At 42.8% G+C, this 14,262-nt stretch overlaps 1 protein-coding gene and 1 non-coding gene across 3 annotated transcripts in view; one reads left to right on the top strand and one right to left on the bottom strand.

Moving 5' to 3' along the window:
• Positions 1 to 14,262, bottom strand: part of LOC130482862 (contactin-4) — a 611,972-nt gene that overhangs the window by 138,388 nt on the left and 459,322 nt on the right. For both annotated transcript variants that reach the window (XM_056855739.1, XM_056855747.1), the window contains exons 10-11: positions 4,822 to 4,958; positions 2,810 to 2,939 (exon numbers count right to left, since the gene is read on the bottom strand). In XM_056855739.1, coding sequence (XP_056711717.1) covers positions 2,810 to 2,939; positions 4,822 to 4,958 — 267 coding nt within the window. The remainder of the gene's footprint in view (positions 1 to 2,809; positions 2,940 to 4,821; positions 4,959 to 14,262) is intronic.
• On the top strand, positions 11,736 to 11,805 carry TRNAI-AAU (transfer RNA isoleucine (anticodon AAU)). Its single transcript has one exon. It is a non-coding gene; the product is annotated as a tRNA-Ile (tRNA).

Below are 14,262 nucleotides of genomic sequence, written 5' to 3'. Positions count from 1 at the left end.
AGTCCAGATCTTCCCGGTCCTAGCCACATCGGTGTCATTTTCTCCTCCCCAGTCCCCCCACAGAAACCTTCCTTGCATCAGAGCATTTTTTAAAAATTGGCAGATGAATATTGTTAGCTAAATTATAAGAATTTGTCTGGTTCTCTGAGTTCCCAACTTTCCCCCCCCCCAAGGAAAACCTGTAGCCCATTTTGTTGCAGAGATATGGCTTTCTCTTTATATCTCTACAATGAGAGGGGCTAGGAACTTACTTTTCTATATGAAAGCTGGGAACGGAGAGAACAGTGACAGATTATTATAGCAGTATAGTCATAATTAAGTGCTGTCCTGTCAAGGGGTTTTTAGGCAAGAAAGGAGCCAAGGTGGTTTGCCATTGCCTTCCTCTGCATAGCAAACCTGGACTTCATTGGTGGTCTCCCATCCAAATACTAGCCAGGGCTGACCCTGGTAAGGGTCCAAGCTCTGATGAGCTTGGGCTAGTCTTGGCTAATGTAATGGCATTCAATTGCTGATGGGAGAATTGCTGCTGCAGGAGGACTGGGGCAGGAAAAATGTAGAGAAACCTGCCATATGGAAGCCCTGTTGCTGCTGTGTTGTATCTACAGCAGAAACAACAATGGAGAAACCACACAGACCTTTCTCCATGTGGAAAACACCTTTGTCATCACTTCAGTGTGACTTATCTGATCAGAGAAGAAGAGTTGGTTTTTATATGCCAACTTTCTCTACCACATAAGGAAGAATCAAACTGGCTTACAATTGCCTTCCTTTCCTCTCCCCACAACAGACACCCTGAGAGGGAGGTGGGGCTGAGAGAGCTCTGAGAGAGTTGTGACTAGCCCAAGGTCACCCAGCTGGCTTCATGTGGAGGTGTGGGGAAACCAACTCGGTTCACCAGATTAGTGTCCACCGCTCATATGGAGGAGTGGAGAATCAAACCTGGTTCTCCAGATTAGAGTCCACTGCTCCAAACTATTGCTCTTAACCACTACACCATGCTGGATTAAAGAATTAAAAGAGGGAGTGTTCTGTTTTTCTGTTTGCACATTGTTCCTCTAATCTAAATTCCCTCCCCAAATCAGTATTAACTCTACTGGAGGAGAAAAAGAGCCAGGTACCTGTATGGTTCCTACATTTCCCCCAAGGAACAAATACCATCTTGACAGGAAATGGAATTTAGCTCAAGATAATAGCAAAAGGAATAGAGTGATACAGCTCTTTTCCAGTGCTATATTCTGGATCAAATGAACAGTCCCGCATGGCTGCAATGAAGGAAAAGATGTTGACAGACCTGGTCATGGACCTATCACATCTTGTCTGCTTTGGCCCTTTCCGTCTACATGAAATTTAAACCGCACAAACAATTAATGTATCCCTCCACCCAGTAATTATGGTGTATGCACTTTTCACAGTGCTTTATTAAATAAGGACAAATGACGAGCCATTAATGACCATTAAAGAACGACCTACTGTTCACTATCAATTACTTGGCTATGGAAGAATGAAAAGGAAATTGCTGTCTCTTTTGGAGGATATATAAAGTGAGCCAAGACATGTATTTGAATTGAAATAATGTATGAGACATATTCAACAGTAGCTTCTTGTTATAGTTAGGTATAAATGCAGATGCTGAAAGGTAGGACTGTTTTTTTTTAAATAACAACATTATGTTGTATTTAAAGTTCAAACGAATACATTAAATGGTATAAAAAGGTGGAATTTATATTTTTGTTTAGTAATAATTTTTTTTTAAAGAGTCCTGTGGTGCAGAGTGGTAAGCTGCAGTACTGCAGTCAAAGCTCTGCTCATGACCTGAGTTCGATCCCAACAGAAGTTGGTTTCAGGTAGCCGGCTCAAGGTTGACTCAGCCTTCCATCCTTCCGAGGTTGGTCAAATGTGTACCCAGCTTGCTGGGGGTAAAGGGAAGATGACTGGAGAAGGCACTGGCAAACCACCCTGTAAACAAAGTTTTCCTAGAAAACGTCGGGATGTGACGTCACCCCATGGGTCAGGAATGACCCGGTGCTTGCACAGGAGACCTTTACCTTACCTTTTAATAATTTTTAACATTAATAGAAAATATCCTAGTAGTAAAAATAGCAGGGATTCCAATAATAATGCTTCAGGTAGTTGTTTTACCTTGCTTATGTTTATGATTTTTTCCCTTTTGTTCCCCCCCCCCTAAAATCCCCTCTTTAATTTCTGTATCCCATATTTAAAAAATCAATATTTTTTTTAAGGATAGTGCTATCTCTTTTACTTGATTCCATACAATTCCATGCTCCATAATCAAAGAGAGCCTTGGAGATTCTTGCTGAGGGGATACAGACAGTTTGAAACAAGCTTTTAAAAACCACGATCTCTGTTTAAAAAAGAGGGGGGGGAACTCCTCCACTGCAGGGACACAGCTGGGAAGCATGCAGCCACCAAAGCCTGCCTTCATTCTACCCATCCATACAAAGGCCAAAACAGCCAAAGCAGGAGGGAAGAGATGCAACAATCATGTCTTTGCTAATGCAGGTGCTGCGCTTTCCCCAAGAACTGCCTTGTTTGTGGAACAAGATATTAAACTTCAAGAACTTATAAAAGGATCCCCATAACAAAAACTCTACTAGCACTGCATGAAACCCCCCCCCCCGAAATGTGTCAAGTTAATAACAGGTATAAGGACTTCTTCATATTTGTGGACAGCCCCAACAATGCAGGAACTGCAAAGTATTATTTATGAATTCCTGTAAAACTAGCAAAGCTAATTAGGCAAACAGTATATATATATATTTTCAGTATTTGTTAAGGAAAAGGAGCCCACCGATTACACTCAGTTCGGCGCTGGCATAGATGACCCCATGTCTGTTTTCTGCCACGCATTGATACATGCCAGTGTCTGATAGGTTCACGTTGGTTATAGTGAGGGATCCATGCTCTATCTGAACTCTTTCCTGCAAAAAATACAATGTACATAAATAAAGGAAATTCAACTTCAAAATTTATCCCTTGCTAGAATTGCCTCATTATTATAATATGGCAGAGGGAAAATCGAAGATGGAACAGGCAAATTTATGAATAATTCACATGATGCAATCTATTTGTCTGCCAACTAAATTTATATCATGTTAAACGCTAAATGGAAAAACCAATATTACAGTTGGTAAATGCCCTTTGAACAGGAGCGTTCCGTTCCCTCTCTCTTTTTCTCTCTCGTGACTTATCATTGATTGAATATTTGAACCGTTTAGATTAATAGCCTCTTCAAGCAGATAAACTTGAATCTAAAACTACTTCTTATTCTGGAGTGTACCATGGCCTATCACATCCAGGAAAGCTCTTCAGAACCTTTAGAAAGGCAGAACTATTAGTCTGCATCTCCTTGAAGTATAAGGGGAACCATTATCACTTTTAATAGTGTCGTGAAACTGCATGCAGTTCTCCTGTACCAGAATTTTTAAAAAATCCGCAAAAAGTAAATGCAAATAATTTAACACCCCTTTACTTTGGTCTAATCAGATTCAAATTCAAGTACATCTGGCTACTGACCTGCATGAAAGAAGTAAAATTAGCATGAGTAATAAAAGATGTGCTTCCCTGTATTTTAACAACCAAACAAATAACTAATATATTTTTTAAAAAACTGACTTCTTAAATGCAGGGTTGCAATTACCGTTTGCGCAATCTTTGCTAGACAGTTATCAAATGTGGGCAAAACAGTCTTCTATGTCAGCATGAAGGGGGGAAATACAGTCTCTCTGATAAGGGAGTTGGAGTGATTTGCTTAATTTGGCTACATAATTAAGGAAATCAAGGATCCCCTTGGTGTGACATGGAATAGAAGGGGCATCGAGAAGATATTTCCTGACTTTCTATAGATAATTAATCTTTAAACAGTTTATTCTGCCACTGCTAATGGGAGATCAACTCCTTCATTGCCAATGTCAACGCAGGCCTGAAGAAGAGGAAAAGGGCTGTTTTTACAGACCAGAGGTTTCAAATCCTGTAAAGCTCAATTAAACATTTCTTTTTTGCAAAGGGTTTTGAAGGCAAGAGACATTTAGGAAGGTGGTTTGCCACTGCCTGCCTCTGTGCCACGACCTTGGTATTCCTTGGAGGTCTCCCATCCAAATACTAGCCAGGGTCAGGGCTGAGAGTGCGTGACTGGCCCAAGGTCACCCAGCAAGCTTCCATGGCGTGAGTGGGGATTTGAACCTGGGTTTCACAGGTCCTACTCCCAACACTTTAACCATACACCACGCTGGATCTCAAAAACAGAATAGAGAAAAAAACATTTTATAGCCTAAATAACTACATTGTCATTTTGACTTCTCACTGAATCTACGTGATTTTGTCACAAAACTACATTGGTTTTTTTTCCCTGCAGAGCTATGAGGAGTGAAAAGCATGCATCCATTTTTGTATCCCTTTTCACATAGCAAATATCCCTTGGAAACGAGTCCTAGAGCTTCTAAATTCCACTTGATTCAAGTGAATGATTGTCAAAGGCAGAAAATGGCACTTAAATGCCTAGCTCTCATTGAAAGTTGGTTAGGAATTAGGTGCCTAAGGGTAATTCCTGCCTTTGAAAAATGTGGCTTGAAGTGTCATTGTTTTTTAACTACAAGGAAAGCTCAAGGTGACTGTGACATTCTCTCAGCAGGGAAGGAAGTCTGCTCTGGGACAGATGGAGTTTTTAAGGCCACATGGTCGCATGCATTTCTCTTTCAGCATCAACAAACTATACAGGCATGAAAAAAGGTCATCACATCAAAATGATCTTTTCAAGGGAGTCCCCAAACTCAGAGCACAAAAGGACACCAATAATGTTTGTACCTGAGGGATGAGTGGTTCACCATCCTTCAGCCAGCTGTAAGAAGGCTTCGGTCTTCCATTTGCCTTACATTCCCAAAAGATGTTTTCCTCTATAGTCACATGAGCATCACTTATTTTCTGAACCCAGTTGGGAGGAGCTGCAATGAGGACAAATACCACTTTTATAAGGAAGACTATATGTTGTCTGTATGCATTTAGCCTTCAAACACCTTCCCTCTACGCACATGCATATTTAGGAATTAAAGGCCACATCACATATTTGTGATATTTTTGAAAAGCATTTGTAAGAAGTTCAGATCTAGTCATAAGAAAACAATAACAATAAGCATTTTTTTGCATATGTTATATGTATCAGGAAACAGACAAGTTCAGGTTAGGTTTGTTCTACTGTGTTTAGGGAATGTACTTACTTGCTTAAATATGTGCTTAATTGGGCACATCCAGATGAAATCTAAACAAGATGTGGTTAAATGCTTGTTTTTCCAGAGAACCCTGGAACTGTATTTCTCTGAGGAACTAGGGATCTCAAGAAGAAGAAGAGTTGGTTTTTATACCCCACTTTTCTCTACCATTAAGGAGTCTCAAGGTGTCTTACAATCACCTTCCTTTCCCCTCCCCACAACAGACACCTTGTGAGGTCGGTGGGGCTGAGAGAGATCTGAGAGAATTGTGACTCGCCCAAGGTCACCCAGTAGGCTTCATGTGGAGGAGTGGGGAATCAAACCCGGTTCTCCAAATTAGAGTTCACTGATCTTAACCACTACACAATGCTGGCTCTCATGCCACACTGGCTCTATTGATAAATGTACAATAGTAGCAGTGTTTGTTTATGAAGGAACCATGACAACTGGATGTCCTTGAATGTGAACAGAACACTAAAAACATACACATTTCCTCCTCAGTAGAATGACTTTCAGACACTAACAAAGCATACGCCTATCATTCACGTGCCCAGAGTTGTTCAATATACACAACAGGGAAACAAAAATTCTATGCAACCTTAACAAACAAGGGGAATGTAAGTAATCTAAAGAGCACAAGTACCAATCTACTGTGATTTCAGCTGGTGTGAAAATACATAAAAATCACATTAATTTTAGGTCTACCTATGCTGTTATCTGGCATTTATTATTTAGGACCTATATTCTTTTAGCACATCTCCAGTGAAAATAGCGAAGACACATTGACTAAATGGACAAGTGCTGGAACCCACGGACGTAATACAGGAACGTCAGAGAATATCACTCACGCAGTTGGTCCACCATCAACATAAAGATACCGAAAGCATCCCGTTGCTGATTTTGGATTGCTTCATATGGTGTCAGTTTATATACGCCTGTGCAGAAAGGTAAGGAAGATTCACCCCACCATTCACACACTCTTATCATGCACAGGGTTAACACCACAGCAGCGATGACCTGTGTGATGTCTAAATCAGCTCATTCTCTTCATTCTGATCTTGGACTATCTTCTTTTTTTTCAATTGCAGCTCTTCAAACGACAGTTGTTCTGATGCTGTTTTTCAAGGTCGGGATAAGCTCGTTTCGCATTAGCTCTAGAGCGTTGTAAGACTCATAAGGAGGCCTATTTTACTTTTCATGAGGAGAAAAGCAGGATACTAAATAAATAAATAAAATACTTCATCCAAATCTTCTTTTTGGATTGCCAAACTGTATCCATATACAACAGAAGCGGAAGGAGAAACCAACGGAACCATAATCGAATTAACCTGTTTAAGTACGTTGAACACGTACATTTTGATACCACTGATGTTACTGCAGATGCTTTTAAGAACATAAGAACATAAGAAAAGCCATGCTGGATCAGGCCAAGGTCCATCAAATCCAGCAGTCTGTTCACACAGTGGCCAACCAGGTGCCACTGTGTAAAACTAGGGATCAGCACAGCACCAATAAATACAACTCTTAAATTTCCCAAATGTTGAATCAAATGGCCGACAGCAAGAGGATTGCCTCCTTTTTTAAAAATAGTTTTATTAATTTTAGAGGGGTACAGGAAAGGAAAAAGGGGAATGGAAAGATGGGGAAGGTTGTACAATTCGTTGTGTGTCAGTGCCCGTCAAAACCTGTCTACATTTCTGATTTGGTTGTCATTGTTATTGTTATAACAGTTGGTCTTTTTGGAGATGTGGGGGGGTGAGGGTGAGGGGTAAAGCATGGGGAGTAGGGGAATGGTACTTGTGTTGTGGACCTTCAACCCCTGTCTGGTTTTGCACTTGGTGGTGCTATATGTAGACCTACGCAGCTCTTTACTAGGTTCTTGTTCTGAGATGCTATCTTTCTATAATAGATGTGTGGTCCATCTCATAGTAAGGATCGCTGGTTCTTTCCACTGTGCCCCGGGTGGTGTCTTCAGTGCACTGGCGTTGAGGTCTGATTATCCCCTGGATCAGTTCTCATCCATATTTTTCGTAGAATGATTGCCATTTTTGTTACTGCTCCTCCAATTGTGTGCCGTGGATTAAGTTTGTCAGTCTTGCCATCGTGGCATACGCCATCATTTTTGTAATCCATTCAGATATTTTTTGGGTTTTCTCATTTTTCCAGTTTCTTGCATATAAAACTCTCGCCGCAGTCACTGAATATTGGAATACTTCCTTATGCACGGTCTGTATCTGGGTCGGTGTGAATCCTAAAAGCATGAATTTCGGGTTTAATTCAAAGTCCACCCGAAGGATTTCCCTTATCTCTTTGGATCGCCTCCTTTATTAGAAGCACGCAAGCAAATTTGAATTCCATCTTCATTCCCTTCTCCCCCCCACCCCCCACTGTTCATAGAGGCAGATAACTTAGTTTAAAAGAGTAACACTGCAAGAGCCAGATTTTAATCTCCAGGGCATACACTGTGATAGAACATTTCACAGAGAAAGGCTGCAAGTAAGTGACAAGTTTGATTTTCCATATCAAATATGTTGGAGTGCTCCTTCCCTTGGATGTGAACTTTTGACCTGCTGGAAACAACATGAAAAAGGCAATGCCAGCATTGCAGTTTTATCTCAATAAAGATGTACTATTTCCCACATTTTTTTTTTAAAAAAGAGAGAAGTTACCACTGTTTTCGCTCCTCATCTAAGCTATATTTGACAAGCTATTTTCACATTGACAGTTTTGGAAAGGATGTTTTGTATGAATCTCAGAGGCCATTTTCTAAGTAGATGTTTTCAAAACAAATGGGCATTTCAAATTTTAATGGCAGTCAAACAAAATTATTCAAGGGACAGGCCACTACTAATCATGCATTAATATAGAAAAATTGTACCAGTGAGGATACCACTAAGCAAACACTAAAACTTCTTTTATAAGATAAAGGAACTACTATGAGTTAATAAGCTTTTTGAAACTCACTTAGGCATTTAATACAGTTTTAATATACACAGTGCGGTAAATTCTCTTACTTGGTTTATAAAACCGATTAGTTGTATAGAGCCATTTACATATCTACAATAAAATATAAAAACTACTACGTCTTTTAAAAATAATTTTATGTGGTATAATTTTTGTTGATATTCTAATGATGCTTGTACAGTTGGTTTCATTAGCAGCACTGAGCACTTTAGGGAAAGTGAGATTAAATGTTCTAAAACGATTTTTAAAAAAACCCTCAGAAACAAAATGGAAACCACTGTGAGTGTTGGAGAACTGGCTAAACAGCTTAATGCATCAGGGACCAGATATCAAACAGGTAATCCCAGTTGTACCTGCTGAAATTGCTGAACTGTCGGGGGGGAGGGTAGTTCAGCCCAGAGGTTAATGAAGCATGGATCACTGAAGAAGGTCTGACCTGTCCATAAGGAAGAAGATCCTCCACACAGAATATCAATGGCAAAAGGCACTCCTGGCTACAGCTCTCCCGTGAGTTTTGAAATATAGTTGCAGGTTTCTGTGGGGCTTGTTAACCGATAGGACAAATTCACCACTTGTAGGACAGCTGAATTGCTTCCTAATTTTATTTTCCTCTAGTCTGGATCAAATTTTAGGTTCTTTTATCCATCGGATAGTAAAGACATTGGTCCAAGACAGAATGCAGTGCCTCAAAAGTCCCTCCTCTGCTAGTGGACCATGGAAGCCTGACCAAGGTGGCACTACCAAGGATGTTTTGGCGGGGTGGGGGGGACGGGACTCCTATTACCCTATAGTGCTGTTACTTTCTGGTTCTTGTCTCAGACTCGTTTAGGGTGTGGTTACTGTCACATTACTCCTCCTCTTCACTCCTTATGCAAAACAGTTCAGGTTTCTTTGCCTCCGCTAGTGTTTCTGTTTCAGCTGTCAACCTTGTTGACCTTAAGTAGGCCAATCACACCTTCTCTCTTGAAGACAATCCCCGTGACAGTTCTTCCAGTCTCAGGGAGAGCCCCATGGCTCAATCCTTCAAGGTACCCCTGACAATGCTAGTTAATTGGGGAGTTAGAGAGAGAGACAGAGAGCATCAAGATGAAATGACTATATGTATGCATTAGATCAGAAGTGAGAGTAAAGTAATCAAGAGGAGAAAGAAAGCACTGAATAGAGAAATCAGAAGAGGAATCAATATGAATGTTAAAGTCACCAAGAATAAGGGAAGGAACAGATGAAGAAAAAGCTGTGCCTGATTTACATGATACAGTTTAGCATGTTCCAAGCCAGTGACATGATGAATGGCATGAGTAGTTGCCGCAAGTGTTGCTTGCTGCTAATATTAATCTGCATTGCAGTGTAAAGTATTTCTTTTTGTTGAAAAACAATCCCATGACAATGTGTTTCTTCCTCTCTCTTGGCTCTCTGAAGGTTTTTAAAAATCTCATAAGTCATTGGTAGCTTTCTAAAAGAAGTTGTAGAAGCATCAGTTGTTATGAATGCATTAATATGATTTTAGAATAACACAGGCTTATCGGTTTGAAGTGGACAATAAGATCCCAAGCTAAATGAAGGGCCGACACTTTTATGCTGAGGCATGGAAAGGAGAAGAAATAAAATCCACAGGCCAATTCTGCCATTTGGTCAGTGTGTCTATTGCCCCAAGGAAGTGAGGGAAATGACCTGCTAAGCTTCTTCAGGCTAGATGGTACTGCAGTCTCTTGCTCCAAAGCCTGAGGTGTGTGGCTGCTTTACTGCATTCATATCCATGAGCAGCAATGATCAGGAATAGAACCCAGAAAGCGGAAGACCAACCTTTTAATTTACTAAATGGTGAGCCAGCATGGTGTAATGGTTGAGAGCGGTGGTTTGGAGCGGTGGAGTCTGATCTGGAGAACCGGGTTTGATTCCCCACTGCTCTACATGAGCAGCGGAGGCCAATCTGGTGAACTGGATTTGTTTCCCCACTCCTACACACAAACCCAGTTGGGTGACCTTGGTCAAAGCTCTGTTAGAGCTCTCTCAGCCCCACCCACCTCACAGGGTGTCTGTTGTGGGGAGGGGAAGGGAAGGTGATTGTAAGCTGGTTTGAGTCTCCCTTAAGTGGTAGAGAAAGTCAGCATATAAAAACCAACTCTTCTTCTTCATCATCATCTTCATTTCTTGATATGTTGGAATAGGTATACTTGGTCAGGATGTCACAGATACTCATGGCTGGCCTTAGTAATTCTGGGGCCCTGGGTAAAAAGTCAAGGATGCTTACTTCCACTTCACCTTTATTTCCACCAGACAAGCTTCAAGCACTCTAGAGACAATTCTCAGTATAAGATGCAATATGCATTTGGTGTACCCAGTGGACAATAAGTGAATGCAGCAGCATCTCCAATCTGCCAAACAGGGGAGGGTCTGTGGCTCAGTGGCAGAGAAACTGCTTGCCACGCAGACGGTCCCAAGTTCAATCCCCGGCATCTCCAGTTAAAGGGACTAGGAAAGTAGGTGAGGTGAAAAACCTCTTCCTGAGATCCTGAAGAGTCGCTGTCAGTCTGAGTAGGTAATACTGACTTCAATGGACCAAAGGTCTGATTCAGTATGAGGCAGCTTCATGTGTTCATGTGTTTATACCACATGTCCAGGTTCAGGCAAGAGATAAAGAGTGTAGTCAAAACACAGTCCAGGTGGTCAAAGCACAGGTATTCAGTCCAAGCATCAAAACCAGTGGAACGAATCCAAAAGTTACAGGTCAGATCATGGTCCAGGCGGATGAACACGCCAAGGTTCAGAACAAGGCAAGAACTAATGGCAGGCACTCAAAGGTTGTGGACAAGTTGCTTCCGTACTGGATTGCCTTTTTCTGGCTGCTTTTATTTGAAAACCCTGCTGAGTCATTCAGGGGTAGGGGCAACTCATCAATGGTAACTCAAGCTCACAGGCAAAGGTTGACTGGTGCTGACCTCACACTCCATGGGGCCAGTCCTACACCTCTCTTTGGGCCCACCTTCTCTGGCATTGCAAGGGCTCTGGCAACCACAGGGGTGCAGCTGGCAGCTGTGGGGCTTCTGCTTCTGGTCCTAGGATGCGGGACTGAGGGTGCGGCAGACTGGCCTCAGCCAGAGACTCTCCCTCTGCACATGATGAAGTCTCCTCCTTGTCTGGTGGGTCTTCCTGCAGCATCCAAGGGCTGGGGCCAGCTTCCTCCGTCTCTTCTTCATCTGAAGAGGCGTCGGCAGGCAGACCCATGACACCACACCATGAGCCTGAAAGCCAGTGTGGCGTTGTGGTTAGTGTCAGACTAGGATATGGGAGACCCAGGTTCAAATCCACACTCTGCCATGGGAACTGGTTGGGTGATCTTGGGCCAGTCACATACTCTCAGTCTAACCTACCTCAAAGGATTGTTGTGAGGTTAAAATGGAGGAGAAAAGACCAATATAAGCCACTTTGGGCTCCCAGTGGGGATAAAGGTGGGGGGTATAAATGAAACAAATATATGAATTGGCAAGCTGCCAGAAGCAATCAGAGTTTGTCTGTTGTTAACAGCCTGGACGTCCTTCCCATCTCCCTGCTGTAGCTCAGTGGTAAGAGCATCTGCTTAATATGCAGAAGGTCCCAGGTTCAATCCCCGGCATCTCCAGTTAAAGGGACTAAACAAGTAGGTAATGTGAAAGACCTCTACCTGAGACCCTGGAGAGCTGCTGCTGGTCTGAGTAGACAATACTGACTTGGATGGACCAAGGGTCTGATTCAGTATAAGGCAGCTTCATGTGTGTTCATGTGACTCTTCCACAGGTCAGCACTGAAGCAGGTGTGTATGTGGTATGTGTGCATTAAGAAGAAAGAGAATAATATTTGTGTGTAGCACCAAAGAAAGCAAATAGATGACAGGAAAAAAAATAAGGGAGGCATGGGAAGCTGAACAAGGAAGATAGTCAATTCTGAAGTAAACTTTAACAGTTTTGGTTACCCATATTTTTCACAATTCTGGTTGCTTCATATCAAAATGGATGTACTAGAACCAAGAAAAGATGCCAGAGAAATCACAATATTAGGCCTGCTTCAAAACTTTCCAAGTGTATCTAACAGAAAAGTCAATGCTGGATTAGGCAGCCCTTGATCCGAGCCACTACAGCAATTCTTTATTACTGGGATCTGGAATAAAATCTAATCTGATCTCCAATGCAATCATCACGAATAAGCATTCAGATCCAACTGAGTAAAGAACACACCAAGAACCTAGCATTCTGAGATGTCCAGTGCTAAAACAGAAGTCCCCAATCCTCCTAACTTCAACATCTTTAAGCAAGGTGTTTTCCTCCTAAACACAGCCAGAATAAAATAATATCTGTATTTATTAGCGCAACAAGCTAGGCTAATGTCAAAGTTTAAAACAAAATTCTGATTAGCAACTTCCAGCTTACCTTGTATATTGATACTTCAAAGGAAAACCAATCCTTTCAAACACATTCCGCATAAAGCCAGTAAGCATACGCACATAGACAGAGATTCCTACCTGTCTTAGGAAAGTACAGGGTGGGGAGACTGAAAATAACTTCTCTGTTGCACAGAGGAATTTGGCAGTCATGGATAGTTTGGAAACTGCAAAATTTGCATGGCAAGTTTTCCTGAGACGCAGGGAGATGGGAAGGACATCCAGGCTGTCTTGGAGAGGGCTATGAAACTGAATTTTGCAGCAGCGATAGGGAGAAAGAATGTTTACAATTTATTCATTTCCCCAAACTACGGCTGCCCCTAATGGCAAACTCATCCTCCAACTTCATTTTAGTTCTCCCGTCATTGTAGAAACGCTTGGGAAAGGCGATAACTTCAGAAGGGGCTGAGACACAAAATCGGAGCAGCTGCAAAGGAGGCAACGAAGGAGGAAGGCGAGGAGGAGGAGACAGCGAGTCGCTCCTGCTCTGGCTTGAGCACACCTTCCTTTCTTGCCCTGAAGTGCCAACTATAAAGGAGGACAAGGAGCTAAGGGGGCTTAGCAGAAATTGCTGTTTCAACCCAGCATGACAGACAGCTGGAGGAGGACGGCAGCTGTTGCCTGGGCCACAAACAAGAAGAAGCACACGAACACATGAAGCTGCCTTATAATGAATCAGACCCTTGCTCCATCAAAGTCAGTATTGGCTGTCCAGGGTCTCAGGCAGGGGGTCTTTCACATCACCTACCTGCCTAGTCCCTTTAACTAGAGATGCTGTGGGTTGAACCTGGGACCTTCTGCATGCCCAGCAGATGCTCTACCACTGAACCACAGCCCCTACCCTTGATGAACAGGCTGCTTTCTCACACATGCAGAGGCAGCCTGGCATGCGAGGGGGACTGGGTGTGCAGGCGAGGGGTTGCGGAGGGCAGGCAGGGCAGCCGAGGCCATGCTGCATGGTGGTTGGGACCAGTCCCTCCTCCATCCCTTTCTTTAGTCTTCAGAAAGGGAAGCAGTGAGTAGGGCATCCTCATGGCATCTGTACTCCATCCCTCACTGCCTCTTCTAAACTCATGGTAGCGGTGGCTGACAGTGCATCAGCAACCACAGCAGCTGCACAGTGGTCAGGGCTTCAGTTTCCCGGTGCCCTACAGCTAAGACCTCCCTTGTAAGCATTGCTGGGGATAGCCCACTTCTGTATAGACAGCAATGTCATACAGCTGAGAGTAAGACCAAGTGGCTCTTTGGTGACTTCTGGGAACATTACAGCATCTAGAATTCCCGATGACCATGGAGGATATTACAGCCCATTCAAAGAGTCCCTTGAAGTAGGACCATAAGTAGGACTCCTGGTATACCCCTCCGAAGGACACTAAGATCATCTGATGAAAATGTACTGGTGGTCCCTGGCCCTAAGAGCGTGCGGCTGTCCTCGACAAGAGCCAGGGCTTTCTCGGCCCTGGCTCCAGCCTGGTGGATTGCTCTGCCTAGTAACATCAGGGCCCTGCGGGATCTGAATGTCTTCCACAGGGCCTGCAAGACAGAGCTTTTCCACCAGGCCTACAATTGAGGACAGCTGCCTATATCAGCTTATATTATCTATACCATCTTACTGGCCTCCCCTGCCCCTTCTCCCCCTTGAGTGGGAACAACACAAGTGAA

Source organism: Euleptes europaea, chromosome 1 (genome assembly GCF_029931775.1).
Source record: "Euleptes europaea isolate rEulEur1 chromosome 1, rEulEur1.hap1, whole genome shotgun sequence".
NCBI lineage: Eukaryota > Metazoa > Chordata > Lepidosauria > Squamata > Sphaerodactylidae > Euleptes > Euleptes europaea.
The sequence above is the reverse complement of the archived record's forward strand: the minus strand, read 5'-3'. Positions and strand labels throughout refer to the sequence as shown.